The sequence below is a fragment of the Armigeres subalbatus genome, chromosome 2 (assembly GCF_024139115.2).
Source record: "Armigeres subalbatus isolate Guangzhou_Male chromosome 2, GZ_Asu_2, whole genome shotgun sequence".
Taxonomy (NCBI): Eukaryota; Metazoa; Arthropoda; class Insecta; order Diptera; family Culicidae; genus Armigeres; species Armigeres subalbatus.
The window spans coordinates 394473015-394494928 of NC_085140.1; the positions used below are offsets into that span (position 1 = coordinate 394473015).

A 21914-nucleotide genomic window follows, 5' to 3' on the forward strand; every position below is an offset into this window, starting at 1 on the left:
CGTTCGGACCGGCTCGGTTGGTTGGTTTAGGGCAATGGCAAAAAACGAACCCGTGTGCCTCCAGGCACTGAATCAATTCAGTTATCAAATATTTTAACTACAATTCAAACGTTCAGTTTTTTTTTCGTTTTTCACTCATGTTATTTTTATTTTGCTTGTGGCCAAATAATTTGGGTAAAATTTTCGAATGATAAAACAAAAATAGATGGAGAAGCATGGTTGCACGTTTCCATACCGAATAGAAATAAAATGTTCAATTTGCGAAATGCAATTCAAACGGAGGAAAATGTTTTGAATTGAAAAGCATATCGACACACAATAGGGAGAGCATATCGGACCATTCTTTCCCTAGTCATCCGCGTTGGTCGGACAATGCTCTCCCTCCGAGAGTGGGGTGGAAGTTGGGTAAGTGATTACTTTTTCATTTACCTGCCCCTGAATCAACACGATTATCATCATTATCATCGTCATCGTTGCTGCCATGATCGGTCGGAAGTCAGATTCGTTTCGTTTTTTGTTTCACTGCCTCTGCCGTAATACGAAAGGACTGAATTATTCATACTTTTGCTACACTGATAGTGTTTACATTTTGATGGCGGTGGGTGGTGGCACACAGCGATACACCGGTTTGTGTGTCGCAGCCGATTTGTTTTGCTTTTGTATCAATCAAGTAGATGGGGTATGATTGAGAGTCGGTGAGGGAAAAGGTGGCTTCAATTAATCATAATCAATCATGTTGCGTCGTGCAAAAGATATTGGAAATGATACAGAGGTTTGTTTTCGATAGAATCGAAACACCAATAATGGAAAATATGAGACTGTTTAGACGTAATGTATGTCACTGGAGTTACTTTTTTGGACGCATTCAAAAATTATTTGTTTAAACCATTAATATTTGCTCTGATTGTAATAAAACCAAAAATCTTACATTTCAGCATCTTACCTACGCCATCTGCCATTAATTTTACATACATTGGCACATATATAATTAACATACCTTGGTTATTTTAACACAGTAACTAATCAGTCTAATCATCGTCCATTTCTCTCCTTATTTACAGTACCGCTTCCGGAGCGTGGGGATCCTGGCCCTTGCCCTGGGAACCATCCTGCATGCCCGCCTCTCGCTACCTCAGCCGGTTGTGCTGTTCTCATCGGCGGACAACCCGACGGCGAAAAACGGCTCCGTCTGGACCCGGTTCCTTACGTTCGCTTACCTGCCGGTGTTCAACTTCTGTCTGCTGTTCTATCCGGACGTGCTGAGCTTCGACTGGGGCATGGATGCCATCCCTCGGATCAGCAGTCTGTTCGACAGGAAGAACGTGCTTTCGGTGGTGTTCTACGGCTCACTCGGAGCGGCCCTGTGGATCAACGTGCAAACACTGCTCCGGCAGAGCGTACCCAATGTAAATAGTAGCTTTAGTAGAAAACTAGCGAGTAAACTGGTGCTGGCCCGGCCAAACAGGAACGCAGAAGAGCGTCTGGCGGATTCGTGCGGATTTTGCAAGCACGAATTTGGGCTGCACCACTCCAATCAGTGCCGGGCCATGCACAACAACAACAATATGTCTTCGATCATTTGCGGGTGCGTATATCCGCCGTGTAAATATTTATCACTATCGCCTTCATCTTTGACCAGCTATCTCCATCGAATGGATGACCACAAGCTCACAGCTCCGGCAGCTACTGGAAATGGCTATTGGGCACACAAAAAGCACTGCTGGATCCGAGATAAGAACACCGCCAATGGATTTAGCAGTGACCATCTCCCGTTCAGCATAGCTCGAACGTCATCGTCCTCATCTTCCTCGTCATCTTCTTCGTCTTCGACGGCTTCATTGTCATCCTCCTCCTCGTCGTCATCCTCGACGTCGTCGGCATCGTCCGTTTCATCCCTCTCGTACGACGATGCGAATGCCAAATTCAATTCCTCAGCAGCGATCCTAATCTCCACTTCCCTGCTAATCCTGCCCTTCCTCCCGGCCACCAATCTCCTCTTCTACGTTGGTTTCGTCGTGGCCGAGCGAATCCTTTACCTCCCCAGTGTCGGCTACTGCCTGCTGATTGGATTGGGGGTGAGCAAACTTATCGATGGCAAACCCCAATCGCTGGGTGGCGCAAGCTCCCGTCGCAGTGTTAATAGTGGCTTACGAGCGAAGAGCAGCAAAAGTTTCAGCAGTGATGGTGATAGATATAAGTACCGTGCCAATGGCAGCGCAGGTCAAAGTGCGAAACATCATAAAAGTCACTCCTCCAATCCCACCTCATCCATTGGCGGCATCAGTAGCAGCTCCATCGCCGCCACCACGGTCTGTGCCGCGCGAAAAAGTGCCAATAATATCAGCTGCAGTGGGGTCGGCGGGAGAACACGTAGGGGAATTAGTGCTGCCAGTAGTGGTAGTAGTGCTAGTGGTAGTGATTATCAACAGCGTAAGCGACAAATCATTCTGGGGTGCTTCGGTGCGCTGCTGCTGGTCTACAGCGGGAAAACTTTGCTGCGCAATCTGGACTGGCAGGACGAGGAAAGTCTGTTCCGGAGTGCGATCAGCGTCAACCCACCGAAAGGTAAGTGGTTGGAATTGACTGAGGGTTGAGTGTATTTATCGATAGAATGTGGTGCTGAGGGAGCAGTGGTAAACCAAACCGGAAGCGTTTTGAGTGGGATAAACTTTAAATGTGCCGGAATGAAACTCGCAGCAATGAGTTTCATTCCGGCACATTTAAAGTGGTGGTGGTTTAAGATTAATAAATATGTTGAAAACGATTTTGTCCTGGTACGTAGTTCTTTTTTAGGTGAATGGTCGTATTCTGATGATTGTGTATGTTACATTCTTTGGAGTGTTCATTTGGCCTTGCATTTATTGGCTTTGGTTTGTAAATTAAAATACGGCAACTAAGAATCTTGGAATAAAAATTGTATGGAGAGTTATTCTTTGAGCTTGAGTATCATAGCACTTGAAACACAAAACACTATTTCAGCTTAAGACAGAAATAGAAAGCCGTCACAGATAAAAGGATTTCTAAACACTCGTACTTAAACAGCATCTGTTCAATAAAGTTTTTCCATATATATGAAGATGCAAACACAGATATGCCTTGAAAAGTTGAAGTATCTCTGGAGAACGATCAAGTACCTGTCACTTTGTTCGTCGGTTTCTAATCAAAGAAACATTTTTCCCCGCCGCCAGCTAATTATCCTAATCTTATCTTTTCAAACAGAAAACCAATCCGTCGAAACAAGAAAAACAATCTTCAGAGATAAATCAAAACCTATGACAGTCTGACAGTTGTTTAATGAGACGTCTCGTCACATTCGTCGACACTCCCCGCAGGGTACAGTATTGCGTGCTGAAAGCGATGCGGTGGCCCCTCATTCCCTTCGTTCCGTTTAGATGCGTGTTGATGTTATCATCTTGTTTGGATGCCCGTCTTTTGCATTCCTCTCATCGCGGGGAATCTTCTCGAATTTATGATTTATTTCTGCGCGTCTCCAGTGACGCACAGTATGGCAACTCCCACACTCGTACCGCAGCCGCTGTCATCAGCATCGGTTCCATGTCGCAATTGAGTATGGAATATTAAAATAAATTCATGAAGATGTTTAATAATACTTTAAGAATTTTTTTTTTTTGGGATTTTTTTTCAAAATACTTGTAAGAATTGACAAATAACTTAATAACAAATAACAATTTTATAATCCACTCAACGCAGACGATTACGATTCCAGCACTCGATACAGCTGATTGAAACATGCCTTTAAGGTGAAATTCCGTTCCACAGAGATGTACCAACAGACTCTAATGGATCTCTGAAAGCCGCACTAGTAGTGAAATTTTTGTTTTGCCGTAACGAAATCGCGACCCTTTGAAAACACAATGAAACAAAGTTCGTGGACTAGATTTTGATGCCGATGTGTAAGGCTGTCTTTATTTATACCCATTTTGAAGCAGCTTTTGTAGTGGTTAGGTGGATTCGGATACAACACCTTGATCCAGACATGCTAGAATACGTGTAACATTTAGTAGTAATCACACCCTCCCCCTTATTTAAGAGAAACAAAATATAACGCAATTTGCTCCCTTCTTCTATTATTATTCAATCCCAACCATAATGAAAATTATGTGTTTAGCGTACACTGACTCCGCAAACATGGGTTACGCACTAATATCAGCCATTTCCAATTAGCTCGACTCTCGACTTGACATTTTAGTCAAGTCTCCACATCTCGATATTGAATGGACCATCAAGATAAGGAGATATTGAGGAATAGAAGGAAAATTGAAATTGAACGAGATTGAAAAAATCTCGTTGCTATAGGAAACGACAGCAAAACAAATGTTAACTCTCAAGTTAATTCTTGTTTTTGATGTACTTGTTATTGCTCCAACATGATCTAGTAACCTAAACATCAGATCATTTAAAAATGGGGCATTTTCAAATGCGTGTATTTTTTTAACTTTTAGTTTGATCGAAAAACTTTCTAAGAATGGAACAAAAGTTATACAGTCGACTCTCTACATCTCGATGTTCTATATTTCGATATCTCTCCATATGTCGATGATTACCTCGGTCCCTTCAATCTACAAATATTTTGCATTCTACATCTCGATAACCTCCTTATCTCGATATCTCTCTATCTCGATGTGCTCTGATCATATTTTGTTCCTGATTCACTCTCCCTATGTCGATATGTTCAAATTTTTAGGCTACTAGACCATCTTTGGACAATAATAAACACATCAACAACAAGAAATTACTTTTGTTTTGTTGTCGTTTTTCATAGCAACGAGCTTTTTTGGATCTAGTACCCATATTAAGTTTCCTTCCATTCCTTGATCTCTCCCTATCTTGATGGTCCCTTCAATATCGCGATGTGGAGAGGCGACTGTATTATTTTATTTCATATTAATGACAGAAACGAATCATGAATCGTTATTTCGAATGAATTCTCACAGTTTTCTGTTGATGCCGCTTGTCATTCGGCGCACACCTTCTTCAGTCATGATTTTGGCTAGCTGATTCCACCAGCTCTCCATACGGCCAATGTCGGTGGTGACTGCTCCCTTCATCTCCAGTTTCTGGTTAATAATCATCCAAAATGACTCTATCGTATGGAACTGAGGACAATTTGACGGACTCAGATTTTTTGGGATAAACTGGACTCCACTATTGTAGTACCATTGTAGCACTTCCTTGCTACAATGGCAGCTGGCTAAATCAATTCAAACGTAAATGGGTCATAATGGGACTGAATAAAGGGTAAAATTGGGTTTTTGACGCAGATGGATTTAGCAGGACTGTGCAAAATTATTTTTCGTTATTCTTCCTGCATGGTGAATATTTTGAAACCACGTTAGTTTCAAACTGTGAGAAGAAATAAACCTAAAAGAATGGTTTACTAATTATGAAACACGGTGAAAAACTTGCATATCCGACCACTAGGAACGCCACTATCTCTAAAATGAAGTGCCCCATTTCTAAATGATCTAGGCTTTAGAACTTTAAATATATCGACATAGCGAGAGAGAAAGAATCCTTCCATTTTCCTTTTTCGAACAAAATATTACAAGTCAGTCAAAAAGCCGCTTGGTGCGGTTTGGCTGAACCCCGACCATATGTAAAATAATAACGTTCTTTACGTGCACGATTCCCGAACAATTCGGCACTCCTCACCTCCTCACTCCTCATTCATCACTTCTCACTGTAAAAAGTGAGAAGCGCGAAGTGAGTAATGAGACGTCTCACTACTCACTTCGCGCTCCAAATTTTTTTTACAGTGAAAAGTAAGAAATAAGGAATAAGAATTGTGACGTTTCTCCTCTTACTCCATATTTCATACTTTTCATATGACCTATTCGGCTAAACGACCTATTCGACAAATGTCTTATACGGCCAAATGTCCAATTCGGCCAAATGACCATTTTTACCTAATGACCCTTTCGGCCCATTTCGGTTAAATTACCCTTTCGGCCAAATGACCTAATCGTCAAAATTACCCTTTCAAACAAACGACCCTTTCGGCCAAATGATCCTTTCGGCCAAATGACCCTTTCGGCCTAATGACCGTTTCGGCATAATGACCCTTTCGGTCAGATGGGTTTCGGCCTAGTGGCATTCGGCCAAAAGGCTTTCCGAATAGGACCCTTCCCCACTAATCATATTCATTGAGTTGAAAGTAGTAATAAATCCATTTCTCAAGCCAACACTTCCACATCCACATTAGAGGAGCGTGAGTATTTAGAATATCTGGCGGCTATACACATTCTTCATCAGCAACTGTACTGATCAAGTGAGGTTGTGTAAGCTATTTGCCAGTCGGATTGCGAGTGATTTGACTATGCGTCCAATTTGGGAATCTCGAGCTCGTACAGGAGCCGCTAGGTTGCGAAGGCCGACGGAGGTCATTCGTAGCTTAGTTGGTTAAATCACCAGTCTAGCGTACTGTATGGTCATGGGTTTGAGTCCCATCGAAGAGAAAGTGGTTACCTCCAATAATTTTCCAAATAAATATCTTCCACATAATGTACATATTCACATATGAGTTTTCATAACATTGTAAATCGACGGTATGTTAATCGGTGTTAAGATCAAATGCATGTTTAATGTTTATCATACTGCAGAAAATTTAGCGTACGAAATATTGACACCCCTATACCCCTGCGATATTGATGTACGGAGAATCTTGTCAGTGAAAATCGATAAGGCCAGAAACATGATTGCATCATAAAAACGTCTTTCAAGTTGTATACTCTTCAACAATGGTGACATATAATAATGTAAACATCAATAAAACTTTGAAACAAATTGTTTCCTGAATATTCTACAACCATTTTCCTTAATGAATGTATTTTTCTTTTAAAACTTCCCACAGGGGTTGATGAACTTTTTTGTACTATAATGTACTATCATTTGAAAATGTTTAACGTTTTGATAATATTCGAACTGCTGTACAATAGTTTTACTTTCTTGCAACTTAGCCGGTTCGGAACGAAAACTAATAATACCCTCAATCAGAAACACTATCTTACATTTCATTTGACTCACTTTCTAATATTTTTGAAAAAAATACCTTATTTATGCTCCGGGATCTCGCCCGAGCCGCACAAGTCAGACAACTATAGTTGCAGCAACTTGATTGTGACTGAATCCAGTTAAATATGAGTTACAGTAACCTATGTGGAACATGTGTGTTGCTAGGGCGTCTCTCTTCGTACTCCGAAAGGGTCATTTGAAAAGCGAGAAATAAGGAGTGAGAAGTGAGACGTCTCAAGATGCATGAAGTGAATAGTGAGACGTCTCACTACTTACTCCGCGCTCCTCATTTTTACAGCGAAAAGTGAGAAATCAGGAATGAAAATATACACGTCTCTCTTCTTATTCCTAATTTCTTACTTTTCAAATGATCTATTCGGCCAAACGACCTATTTGACAAATGTCTTATTCGTCCAAATGTGCTATTCGGCCAAATGACCCTTTCGGCCTAATGATCCTTTCGGCCAAATGACCATTTCGGCCAAATGACCATTTCGGTCAAATTCCCCTTTCGGCCAAATGACCCTTTCGGCCAAAAGGCCCTTTCGGCCAAATGGCCTTTTTGGCAAAATTAGTCTTTCGGCCAAACGACCCTTTCGGCCAAACGACCCTTTCGGCCTAATGACCCTTTCGGCCAAATAACCCTTTCGGCCAAATAACCCTTTCAGCCAAATGACCCTTTCGGCCAAACGACCCTTTCGGCCAAACGATCCTTTCGGTCAAATGACCCTTTTGGCCAAACGACCATTTCTGCCAAATGACCCTTTCGGCCAAATGACTTTCGGGCTAATGGTCTGTTCGGCCAAATAACTTTCGGCAGAATGGGTTTCGTCCAATCGACCCTTCCGCACGATTAATTTATCGACTAGTCACTATTCTTCGCATATATCTATTAAAATAATTTAGAAATTTCAATTTTAAACAAAGTACAATATGCTTTCATTACTGCTTTCATGTGAAATTGATCAAAGAACCCACGATTCTTTCATTTGGTTGACTGAAATAGAAAAAGGCGCTTTGCTCTCTGTCTCATGACGGTCAAGACCTTTTGCAGTACCGGTTGTGACAGGAGGTGCCGTGATTAGATTGGAAATGGCTTTATGTCCGTGTGTGATCGGTATCCGAACTAAGAAGATCTTCCAAATGTAACCGCCTGGACCGAAAGACTGCTGGAAATAGTTCTCGGTCAAAGAATCAGAGCTGTTTGTCATAATTTTGGTCAGCAGCGTTTTCGGCATCACGCCGAAAGCCATATTAGCTGCCGGCGTGAATCGGCAAGACGATTTTTTTATTGCATTCATTTCTTAATGATTTTTTTTCTTTACTTTTCGAGGCAAGGCAAAATTCAATGAACTTCCACAGGAAATTCTTATAAGTTTTCCCAAATTATTTATTTGATTTTTTTTTATTTTCCACGGGAAATTAAAGAAATTAAAGTTTTCATGGGAAATTATTTTCTTTTTCTAAGAGAAGCTGTTGGGAATTCCCAAAGAAAACTATTTCCACGGATAATTGTTCAAAATATCCACGTACAGTGCTACGCAATTTTCAATGCGTATTTTTCGGAATTCCCAATTAAAATTTTTCGGAATTTAGAATTTCCGGATTTTTTTACGAACTCTTCCGAATTTTTACGAGAAATTTTCCGAGATTTCCACGACACATTTTTCAAACCTTCTAAAAAAAAATTCTTCAGAGGCAATATGTTGGAATTTCTACTAGGTTTTTTTTTCATATTACTTAATTTTCACAAAGAATTTTCCGGAGTTTTGCTCAGCCAAAGGACCAGTTCTGCCTAGCGACACTTTCGGTGTAAGTCAATTATGGCCAAATTATATCTCCAGCCGAATATTTCTTTCTTTCAAACGACCAATTTGGGCAAACGGCATAACGGACGTTAGGCATAATGTACGTTAGGCATGGTGAACGTTAGGCATAATTATTTGATCTTTATGTCTTAGGATATTTTATTGGGGCATTTTATACCTATCGACAGTTATGCACACGCTAAAAATGAACTACTCAAAATTGAGTCGAATCCGACTCATTTTCATTAAAAACGGGACAACTCAAAATTTGAGTAAAAGATACTACTTCAATAAAATGATGATTTCGCGAAAGTTAAGCTTGGCCTTCCATCAATTTTTAATACGACAGATAAAATTTTCAGGAGAAAACCTTTGGAATTTCCTCGGGAATTTTCCAAGAATGTGCACTCATTAATTTCCCGGAATGTCACTTACGGCGTGTCTGATTTTAAACGGAGGCACGTCGATTTCAAAATGTCGGTGGTTGCGTGATGCCAAAAATTGTTTGCGGTGGCGGCGCGGCATAGCGGGAAGATAGTCACTTTTTGAGTGTATTGAATAGTTTGGTTCGCCACAGATAACCTAAAGGTTTGTTAATATTAATGAATTTCCATCTTCAAGTTTTACCTACAATTTTTTTTGTCTTGATTAAGGAGATTTCAGCCCTAGGCTGGATCATCTCGTGACCAACAAGTTGTCTTTCTTTTTTTCCTTTTTTTTCTTGCAATTAGTTTTCCTTTCTCCTTTCTTCTTACTTAGTTTTTCCTTTTTCTATTCCTGCTTTCTGATTCGTTATACACAGAATTCGTTTTTTTCATTGTGTGGCTTCAATTTACCCACAAAACATGTAAAAATCCTAAATAATTCAAGAAAAAATCATATGGTAAAAAATCAACGGAACCCTTTAGAATGGGAGTAAACTTGAGAAAATGTATATCGTGTAAAACAGAACCCTGTGTACCGTGTTCGTTTTTCCTTTTTCGATATTTTTCCTCCTCCTTCCTTCTTTTCATAATTTCCTTTTTTTAGCTGTATCTGTGTTATCTAACTTTTTACTTCTCATTCCTTAGCCTCACTTTTAATTCTTTACTCTTTACTCTTAATTATTACTCTACATAGATCTACGTCAACATATTTCTAATATTTGACCAAACGACATTCATCCAAAAGGCCTGACACCGATTATAGTACAACAGCTTCATTTTGAAGCTCCCATATTTATTCTATCAAAAACAAGAACAAAACAAAATATAATATGTTTATTATTATTGCGCTTTTTCAACAGTGACCACTAGGGTGGTTCAAAAAATCGATTTTGCTCCACAGTGCTTTTCTGATTCTTTACCAAGTTCTGAGTGTCCTCTGAAAATTTGAGCTCATTTGGATTGAAACTGATTTAGCACAAGCCGTTTCAAGTTTGCATGCAAATTAGTATGGGGAAAATTATTTTTTCGTTGTACTGGTAATGACGCACGGTGCCCCCAGAAGCGAATATTATCGCACTTTCATGAACCTCCGTGGTTTTCTCACGAAAAGAAAGCTTTGAGCACCAGGAAAAGGATACGGGGTGTTTTAAAATCTTTCATCGGTGAAATTTTGAATACGCCCTATATTAAAATTGTATGGTTTTCCCTATATACATACATGTTAGCTGCAAAATATAAATATATAGTGCTTTCCTTTTCAATAGTAATTAAATCAAGTATTGTTGAAATGCCAGTAGCAATAGAAATAAATGAATGTTTTTCGACATTCGGGTAATGTGTCCAGCCCAAGTGAGTCTGTCATACAATAAGACTGGTCGAACTATGAATGTTATGGAACAACAGTGCTGAACGCGTAAGGTTTTGCTCTTAATTGCAAAGTTTACTCTCCAGATTAGATAATCCAATGTTTTCAAGGTAATAAACCCATATGTCATGACATGTTATAATATTTAGTAAGTGATATGTTCCTAATGATCATGAAGATCGATCACGAAAAGCGCCGCAACTTAGTTTACGCTCTGTGTTTGGAAAGGAAATCCTAATAAAAGATATGTGCAAATGCCTATGTTTACCCATTAATGGGTACTTTTGTTTGCTATCTTTTTCCTTCTGCTAGAAAATTTACCCATTTTGGGACAGTAAAAGGATCTATTCCAGTGGTCCCCAGCATGCTTACTATCTAGGGCCGCATAGTAATTTTGAACTGTTGAAGCGGGCCGCAGTACATTTGCATGATTTGTTTTCCATTTCATGTAAAATAAGCTGTAAATCGTAACGATTTTTAATATCTATTTAACATTTTAATAAAATTTGTTGCGATGTATCTTCTTCTAATAACATACTTCTAAGAACATTTTATTCTACAGGTTTTATCCTTTTATCACCTAATCTGACTTTATGATATTATTGTATCAGCGGACTTGACACGAGGAAAATCTTTTCGCAACAACATGCTTTTAGCATAGTTTGCAGAACATATGTTAATCTATTTTATGATGATTTATGTCGTCCAAATCCAAATCTTTGAATTTTCGTTGTAGGATTATTGTTCACTACACACAACAGTAACGATTCCTTAACCTTATTCTATCAAGGACTTTAAATATGCAAAATTTCTGCGTAAAAATGCATAAAATAAAGAAACTGATCATTTTATTTCCTATTTGGGCAGTCAAAATATTGAAATCTCCCAATTCTGTGTCATTGAACAGATAAAAATGAAGATTTCGGGACACCATTGATCATAACTTGTCGTGTCATAACGACAAACATGTTTTCAAAGCCAGATGAACTTGCCAGAAGTATTGAAAAGAAATCGAATAAATCTGAGTTCCGCACTATTTACCGTGTTTCCAGATTTCCGATCAATTGAGTTTTACAGAAACCTTTTATTCATCAATCAATCGAAGGATGGTTAAATTCTTGACTTTGTTAAATATTTTGGGTACCATCGTTCGAGGGTTCTTTTGACAAGTCTTTAGACTAGCTACTGGCTACTTTGGACAGTTTGAAACAAGAATTATAACGTAAATTACTATCAAATTGCCATTATCACTATTCGGGTGTCATGTTGATAGTTGGATGGCAACTTTCTGTTTCAAAATTGGTATTTTTTCCGTTAAGTTTTTTTTAGAAAATCAAAAATCCAAAGTAGCTCTTGGAGTCAAAAGAAGCCTTGCAAGACGCGACAGTAGCGTAAAGTACGTTGATATTCAGCTTATTTTTTGGAGTTAAAAATAAAGCTAATTTAAATACAGTAATCGTTCGCTAATTGGGGCACGACCTCACCCCAACCAGCGAATGCCGTTCGCTAATTGGGGCGTTTTGACAAGCGTCAATGTTGTTTACTTTTTGCATTGAACAAATGAAAGTTTTACGCGCCAGAAAATATTGATCCCGCCAAACACGGAAACAAAACGTCAACGCGTTTTTGACATCACATTCTGACGTTTAGCTGCTTTTTAATTGGGCCCCAGTCAGCGAACCCCTAACTAAAAAGCGCCCCAACTAGAAAAAAAAACCCAACCAGCGAACGTTCACTGTATTGCTAAACCCTCTATTAAAAGTTTCTCAACATTTAGTTCGGTTGAATCTGCGAAAAAATGGACGAAGTTACTATTTTCATAGCCCGGGGTAATACCATCGAAGTTGTTTGCTGTTGGCCTACGTAACATCTATGAAATGATGAATATAATTAATCATGATGGTGCTTAAACATCGTAATGATGTGAACTTGACAGATTCTCTGAGTATAACTAAGTATAACTACAACTCAGCATGATGAAAAACGTTATGTGTCATCTATTGCTTATCAACGGGCCATATGTAGTGTATATTCTGAAATCCTTCGCGGGCCGCAGGAAAAGGCTTCGAGGGCCGCATGCGGCCCGCGGGCCGCACTTTGGGGATCACTGATCTATTCATTTAAGTGAGTTCAATCAAAGGTAATTGCCTATTTCCGGGGATTAAACCACCCGACTCGGACGTTAATTTACAATGTTATGAAAACTCATATGTGAATATGTACGTTATGTGGAAGATATTGATTTGGAAAATGTATTGGAGGTAACCACTTTCCCTTCGATGGGACTCGAACCCATGACCCTACAGTACGCTAGACTGGTGCTTTAACCAACTAAGCTACGAAGGACCTCCGTCGGCCTTCGCAACCTAGCGGCTACTGAACGAGCTCGAGATTCCCAAATTGGACGCATAGTCAAATCACTCGCAATCCATTTCTCAAGCCAACACTTCCACATGTGTATTGTACACGTCCACATTAGAGGAGCGTGAGTATTTAGAATGTCTGGCGGCTATACACATTCTTCATCAGCAACGGTACTGATCAAGTGAGGTTGTGTAAGCTAGGAAATAGGCAATTACCTTTGATTGAACTGAACTTGAGTTGCGTGCTCTTGCCTACGCAATGCGGTCGGGTCTGGGCTTGACGACCGACTGGCAAATAGCTTACACAACCTCACTTGATCAGTACCGTTGCTGATGAAGAATGTGTATAGCCGCCAGACATTCTAAATACTCACGCTCCTCTAATGTGGACGTGTACAATACACATGTGGAAGTGTTGGCTTGAGAAATGGATTGCGAGTGATTTGACTATGCGTCCAATTTGGGAATCTCGAGCTCGTTCAGTAGCCGCTAGGTTGCGAAGGCCGACGGAGGTCCTTCGTAGCTTAGTTGGTTAAAGCACCAGTCTAGCGTACTGTAGGGTCATGGGTTCGAGTCCCATCGAAGGGAAAGTGGTTACCTCCAATACATTTTCCAAATCAATATCTTCCACATAACGTACATATTCACATATGAGTTTTCATAACATTGTAAATTACATTTAAGTGAGTTAGCAAACAGCAATGACGAAAATGGTGCTTTATATTTTTAATTATAGAATATATTTGTTACAATGAGAAGGAAATCACAGCGTTATTTCTATATATAGATATAGGCACAAAAACCAGGAAAACATTTGCTAGCTAAGTATGAAGTAATTTTTAATCGATTAATTTTCAATTTGCGCACGATCAGCAATAACGTTGAAAAGCTATGGCAAAAATTATACATCAAATCAAAATGGCTAGTGCCTTGAAAATTTTTGAGAGTCCTTCACTTTAAAAATGAATAAATTTGTATATTTCATGTACCGTCGTCGGGTTGACAATGGATAATATGGGGGTGAAACTGTAACTGTTCCAACCACTTAGAATACTTGGAGAATAGATTGAACAAATCTAAGAGGAAGAGGAAGTAAACTAAATGTTTACCGATTTTCAGATTGTCGGTGAGAGCGATGATCCATTGTCACCCCAAATACGGCATTGAAAGTTAACTTGCGGATATTTTCTGACGTACAATTTTCGCACTTTATCTCAGAAATTTTGACTTTTTTTGGTATACCTAATTAGGCGTTAGTTATTTAGGATCTAATAACGTATGTGTGAATTAAAGTGCACCAAAGAACAATTGTACGACAGTTCTCCGAAAACTAACTCGCCGAATAGATTTTTTTTCTCCATTTATTATGTTTACATCTAAACAGATAACATTGAATCAATAATTTGTCCAAAACACCAGGCTTTGAGTGCTTGCCAGTCCTTTTCAAGCATGGTTCAAGTTTCATGTCCGTAGAGGTGTGATGGCAGTTTCTTCTGGAGCCCATAGTAGATAGTAGGCCTGACTTCCACAGATAAAGTTCCTACGTATGTCACGACTAACATTAGTATCAGCTGTTAGCTGGATCCTTGTAGACGAATTCATCGACTACCTTCAAGATATTCCCGCTTTCAGGGAACCTGTCGCGCTCGGTTCCGGTTAGTGGCACATACTTAGTCTTTGACTCATTCATCACCAGCCCAACTTTTGTTGCTTCACGGCGGGTGTTTGTCACCTTCTCAAATGTTCTGGCGATAATGTCCATATCATAAGTGAAACAAACAAATTGACTGGATGGCGCTTAAACCTAGGCTAATTACCCGAGCAGCTAAAGTCAGACTACAATGGTTGCAGCAACTTGATAGTGACCAAATCTAGTCGCATATCCGTTGCAGTAATCTATGTGGGACATGTGTGCTACTTGGGTAGCCAGGACAATTAACAATGGAGTGACAAAAATTTCTTAGCATGGTCACTCCCAACGTCTGTTTAAACGCATTATATCATTTGCTTATGATGATATTCCTAAACTATATTCCCTACCAACCATCCAACTCCTTGACATCTATGAGGGCGTCGGTGAGTCGCTGGCCTCTCGTTAAGTAGATGTCATATCATCATTTCCTTCCCTTCCTTAGTAACAGAGAAGATGGGCGTGGCCGGCAATGGTAGCTTTCATGCTTTATCATTTTTGACCCCCAATTGGGTTGCTATTAAATCCCAAATAATAATCCATAAGCAGTTGGGGTAAGAAAGTTAAAGAAAATACATGACAGCTATCAGAATGCAATCTACGAAATACTCTGTTACAACGCAACGCAACGGCGGGTGTTTGTCACCTTCTCAAATGTTCTGGCGATAATGTCCATATCATAAATGAAACAAACCAAATGATTGGATCTATTGTAAATCGTACCCCGGCTGTTACATTCGACTCTCCGCATGACACCTTCTAGCGGCACGAAAACCTGCTGTTCATTCCGTAGTCCCCGGCGGAATTTTAACGAACTGGAGTGTTAATCTTAACACAGTTTTACACACCACCCGCCGTTGCTTTTATCAGTCTTGTAATTTCCCGTTGAAAACCAAAGAATTTCTCATCGAAATTGAATTTTAGGACGGAAAAGGGTTGTTCGGAAGAAATCCATTTGGCCAAAGACCACAGGCTGAAAGTTGTTTGGCCGAATACATCGTTTAACCAGAATGGCCATTTGGTAGAGAACAATCTAGCTTAAAGTTATTAGGTCGAAAATTTCATTTCGTCGAACATTTGCCTGAAAATATCGAAAAAATTTCGGAATTTTCGTGGGAGACTATCAGGAATTTTCACGAGAAAATAGCCACTCATTTGGCGAAATGACCTTTTTGTCAAATGACAGTTGAACAGAATTCCGTAATCTCTCTACTTTTGATGTCGATACTGGTCCTTAAGGTATCCTTACACCTCAAGAAAGTTTTCCGTCGGATTTTGGTCACCATGTATTTTAAATTGGACCGGGATTTTGATTTTCCGTGCCGTGGGAGAAAATCCGCGGACCAAATTCCCAAAGTGTGAGGCTACTTTTAAGCCAAAAGTCATCTAGTCGAATTCCATTCAGCCGAGCCGAACTGAATATCTATCTGAAACTGTTATCGGATCAAAAATGGTTTGACCGAAAATGTCGTTTGGCCCAAACCATACAGCCGAAAGTAAAATACGGCCGAACTGATAATTTGACCGAAATAGCTGTTTGCTCTTACATATAATTTGACTGAAAATGCCGTTCGGCCGAAAAAGTAGCTTGACCGAATAGAGCATTTGACCAAAATTGCATTTTGGTAGGAATGGTCATGTGGCAGAAAAACCCATTTGGCCCAAAAATGTCCTTTCTGCAAAACAACCATTTCTGCCAAATGGCCATTTTCTGCGAAAAGTGTCATCGACTGAATTTATGATTTTGTCAAAAAATCGTTTAATCGAATAGGTCATTTGGCAGGAAATGGCCGAAAAGAGTTGTTTTCCAGAAAAGACATTTTCGGTCAAATGAACTATTCGGTCTAACGATTTTTTTCGGAAAAATTTCCAGTTCGGTGAATGTCCCTTTTGCCTATATGTCGCTTTCGGTCAAACTATATATGTATACATTTATGGACAAACCATTTTCGATTACAGCCACCTGAAACAGATCCGAATATACGTTCGATTCGGAGTTACGATTAAGAAGTTTCGTTCAATGGTCGTTTGACAAAAAGGCCATTTTGCCGTAAATGTTATTTGGCCAAACAGGTGAAAATTTTGGCCAGTTATTGACATTTGGCCGTATGACCCCTTGGGCCAAACGCCATTTTCAGCCAAATGGCATTCTCGGGCTGATGACCTGTTCAGCCAAATGGCAATTTCAGCCAAACGAAGTTCAGCGGTCTGATGACTGCAAAACTGTTGCAACTATTGAATTGTAGTTAAAAAGAATGGCAGTTTACTGACTTACAGTTATCGAACGTCTACTGCACAAAGAGTTTCTCGTAGAAAGTAAAAAATCCTCAAACATTCCGAGCAATTTTCCATTAAAATACAAAGATTTTATTATTGAAATCTACATTTTGAACAATCTTAGCATAGCACAGAACCCTTGCACAAATTCGAAAGAATTTTCCGTTAAAATTTGTAGAATTTCTCTTAAAAATTCCAGAAAATTTCTTTTGAAAACCCCACCCTAATAAAAAAACACCTATTCTACCAGCCTTTGCTACTATTATGAAGAATTTTATGTGTAAATTTCGAAAATGAATTAACAGGAACTTTCCGTGGATATTCCGGACATGTTAGAACAATTTCTCGTGAAAATTCCGAACAATTTTCTTTGGGATTTCCAAAGAGTTTCCTTTGGTAATTCCAAAAAACTCTCGAAGCTTCAAGGTAGTTCTCGTGGAAAATCCGAAAATTTGAAAATCTTTTTGGAAAAGTTCATTATATTTTTCAGGCGAATTTCGAAAGATTCTTCCGTTAAAGTATTGAAAAAGCAAAAAATAAATTTAAAAAAATGTAATAAACAAATCGCTACGCCGATTCACGCCGCCGCCACCGCCGACCAAAACACCTCTAGCTGCTTTATTGGTCTTTAGCTGTTGGATGGCATTCTTCCATCCATCGTCCACTAAACTGACGTAGTTGTCTCTTTCGCTGCTTTGACCCTCACTGCTTGTACTCTCAGCGCTCCTCGGAGTGCTGTTCGTCCGTCAAGATGTTCTCATTAGAATCCCTGCATATTTTAGCGGAACTAAGCCTTCGTGGGATCACGCCTCCTTCAATGTTTACGTTAAATTTATGAAAATTAGCTTTAAAAATCGTAGTTGTAATTATAAATATTCTCATATTAGTATTCACGATTGAGTAAGGATAGAAAAAGGGAGTACAAAGAGGTACGTTTCTATATTGCAATTCAATTCAATAATCAATGAATATTGATCCTTGCAACTTTATATTTTCCAGTAATTAATGCTTATCCTTCGAGGTAAAGATGCTCTCAGTCTCTGTTAACTCCAACATTTCTTCATAACTCCGTTGACCTTATGAATGCAGCAGTGCAGTTATAAATTTCATAAAATATTGATATCTCTAAACATGCATAGAAAAATCAGGAAGCCATAGCTTTATTTTCCCGTTCTTTGTGCACTCTCGCTAGATTGGCTAATCACGACATAGAAATCACGAAATGTAGGTACTATCAATATGTTCATCACCATGCTCATAACGTAGTATGGTATCTCATGAACACAGTCGATCCTCCCCATGTCGGTGTTTATTTTAATATCTCTTCTTATGTCGACGGTTTCCACAGTTCTTACAATCCTCAAACATTTCGGTTTTTATAATTTCTTACAGTGTCTCTGTAGAAAAATATTATTTAATAAAAGTTAGTATAGTAAAAGTTAGTCGAATACTCACTAGTGCCGTGAAATGTCAAAAATGAATCACATACAGTGGTTGGTTTCCTACCCGCCGCTTCCAGCATCAGGCGCGAACGTATATGCAAAAATAGCCAGCATGAGTTAACCACCTGAAGTTTGTATATCTTCTATTGCAACGATTAGCTCCTTGTACCCTTAGTATAAATTAGGTTAAGTTTAGTTTAAGTAGAAAACATTGTAATTCCTACATGGTTCAATTCAACCAGAGGAAATATTCTAACTGCCAGAGGCAATTGAAATGTATTAATAATAACTAAAAATGTAACATAGCAAATAAGGATGATAGTGTTAAGAAAACACGAAACACCTAGTCTAAGAGATGAATGCATGTATTAGATAATTAGCAAATAAAATTAGTTTTAAAAAAAAAAGAAATAGTTTGTATGGCGAAAGACATCTAACGCGGGTTTTCTCAACAGTAGGAACTTTTCACGAAAAACTATTTGATACCAGTGATGTAGGAAGTTGTCCGCTACTACGCCTATCAAATATTTTTTCGATTAAGATGATTATTTTCGAGATATTAAACATAAAATGCCTTTCGCAATACTGATTTCTGAAAGTTCAACTACTAGTGTACCGCTGTAAGCACGCTCAAAGCAGGCGATTCATTGATTCAGGACTGGCATGACACTTATGCACTAAAAGCAATGAGTCGCCTACTTTGAGCGGCACACTAGGAGGGAATCAGTATGGAGAAAGGCATCTAAAGTTTTATATCGAAACGAAAATAATCATCTAAATCAAAAAAATATTTGATAGGCGTAGTAGCAGACACCTTCCTACATAACTGGTACCAAATAGATTTTCGTGAAAAGTTCTTGCTGTTGAGAAATAATATATTGGACAGTAAACAACATATCCAAATCAGGAATTGACATTTGTTCTGTCATCGTTTTTTCATAGTAATGAACATCTAAGTAGTACCCATTTCGACGGTTCGTCAAATCCTCTATCTCTTCCTATCTTGATTGTCCCTTAAATATCGATATGTGCAGAATCGACTGTAATAGATTATGATCTGCTGCAAAATCCGCAAACACATACACATTCAACCAAACCCACCGCATTGTTTTCCCCATCAATAACGAGGACGACGACGACGACGATCCAATGCGGGAAAAATGATGCTTAATCCAGTGTAAAGAACTTTTTCCCTCATCTTCGGAGAAAATCCTTCCAGAAGCTGGGAGGGTTTTCATAGTCAATGAGTATTCCTGCTCCGCCGTAGGTACTCAATATCTGTTCGCCAAGCTTCCAACAAGAAATTTCCGAACCGATGAAAAAAAAAAATTGAAAGCGATAAGCGCATCCAAACGGATAAGTAAGTCGCAAACGATGCGAAAAAGCCCGGGGAGCTTCCCCCTCGGTCGTGTGAATGTATGTTGTGTTCTCGGTATGTTCTTCTTCGAACCACCCCGACCGGGACATACAGCAACGTGTATGCACCTCGGTAACTACTCGATAGTAGGTACCTAGTACAAGCGAAAGTATGAAAATGAGCAAACACAATAAAAAATACTTTCGCAATCATATTTTTCCAGTCAATGTATTTCCAATATTATAATCCACCGGAAAGCAGTAGTGCATCTGTAAATGGGGCGAATTCAACGGAACGATACAGTGGGGTAGAGTAGGGACAAAAAAAGTTCAGAATCTCCATTGGAAACGGCCAGAGGCGGTCGCAACCTACCGAAGACTAGTAGTTTCGATTAGGTGGAATAATTTCCCAACCGACCCTGATCTCATTGGAGATGGTGTTGGTGTGCGGATGGAAGTGCAAGTGTCTAGCTATGCTGAGCTGCTGGTATTAAAAGACTAACAAGAAAATGGTGATGCAACGCAGAGCAACCGACGACGAACGCTCAGAGGCAGATGCAGTTTTTTTCACCTATAGATACGAGCACCGGGAAATCAGGATAAGTGCACTTTTCAATACACGCCATGCGAACTGGAGGGCATTGTCAAGGATTAACAGCGTGCTTGTGCTGCGTCGTTGTCTCCGATCCACTTTTGGAGGGATTTGGAAGACTTTTGCTCTCAATTAGGATCGCGTGCTTTAGTTGAAGTATACTCGAAGTTCTGTCGTGAGTATGATTCCTAACGGTTCGGGTTGCACCTTCCAGTCAATGTAATTATTGTGTTATATTTGCTCCTGAATGCTCATTTTCCCATTATCCACCCTCAATTGCCGGCGGCGTGCCTTGAACGTGGGAGCTTGTACCAATTTTCGCGTTCTACCTTAATCGTTGTACATAATAATTGCTTGCTGGCAGCCTTAGGTGGCCATATGACGTTGGATGGAGCAATTCATTTTTATTAGCGACACAGCAGCGGGCAGCCGGTCGTGGCCATCATCAACGTGCCGGACCGGCTCATAGAATTTTCGTGTGGTTGACTGGTTGCGGTTTGATGTTCACTGACCGTCGCGTCGGAGTCGATGTGACCGATACGAAGTTTAAAGCGAAGGAAGGATCAAAAACGCTATAGAAAATGATGTGGATAACTCGGTGTTTGGTTCAGAAAAATTGCCTTGACGTGTTTGTACTGCATGCCTGCGGAGACATAATGAAGCGACTATTCGGCAATTGATAAGTATGTTCCGGAATGGTGATTGTCGTGTACCTGATACAAACGATTATTGATCAAATTTAGAACCAAATAGTTTGAATAAAGGAAAGAACTCCTTTTAGAAAGGAAGTAAAACGAATGAAATGAATAAAAGGAAAATAAATTTAAATCATTCTTTGATTGATGGATGGAATGAAAGGAACAAAATAAATTAAATCAATGGAAGGAACGAAAGGAATGCGATAAATGAGAGAAATGAAAGAAATGAGAGAAATTGAAGAAATGAAAGGAATAATAAAATAAGAAGAAAAAAAAATGAAACGAAAATAACTAATAAAAAGAATGGAAGAGATTAAAGGAATGGAATGAATGAAAGCAACAAAAAAAATAATGGCAATGAAAAGAATGACAGGAATGTGAAAATGAGAGGAATTAGAGGAATGAATGCAATGAAAGGAATATATAAAAAGGTATATGGAATATAATAATCGAAGGAATGAAGGGAATGACACAAAATGGAAAGAAATTGAAGAAATCACAGGAATGACCTGAATAAAATTATTGAAAGGAATAACTTTCATTCACTGCCCGAGCCATCCCCAGAAAGGATGTACAGCAAAGACGGACGCTTCGATAATTTAATTATTCTCAAATGGCCCTCGCATACTTCAACACCTTTCAACCCATTTTCACACTTGTCGCTGCCTAGCGATAACCTGAGACGAGACCTGCAAAGAGGAAAAAATGTAACTTCAGCTGCTGCCAGTCAACTGCTGTCACGAACTGTCAGGTGCAACCAGCAGCTTTTTGAGTGAAAGTATTGGTATCCCAAATAAAATATTCCACATCATTTTTGCTTTACCATGACTTTTTTACTTTAACGAGTATTCCAAACCTTCCGTTT

At 39.3% G+C, this 21914-nt stretch overlaps 1 protein-coding gene across 3 annotated transcripts in view; it reads left to right on the forward strand.

Moving 5' to 3' along the window:
• LOC134213214 (protein O-mannosyl-transferase TMTC2-like) overlaps window positions 1–21914 on the forward strand; it is a 759458-nt gene that overhangs the window by 419381 nt on the left and 318163 nt on the right. For all 3 annotated transcript variants that reach the window (XM_062691957.1, XM_062691956.1, XM_062691958.1), the window contains exon 5: window positions 1062–2565. In XM_062691957.1, the coding sequence (XP_062547941.1) occupies window positions 1062–2565 (1504 nt within the window). The remainder of the gene's footprint in view (window positions 1–1061; window positions 2566–21914) is intronic.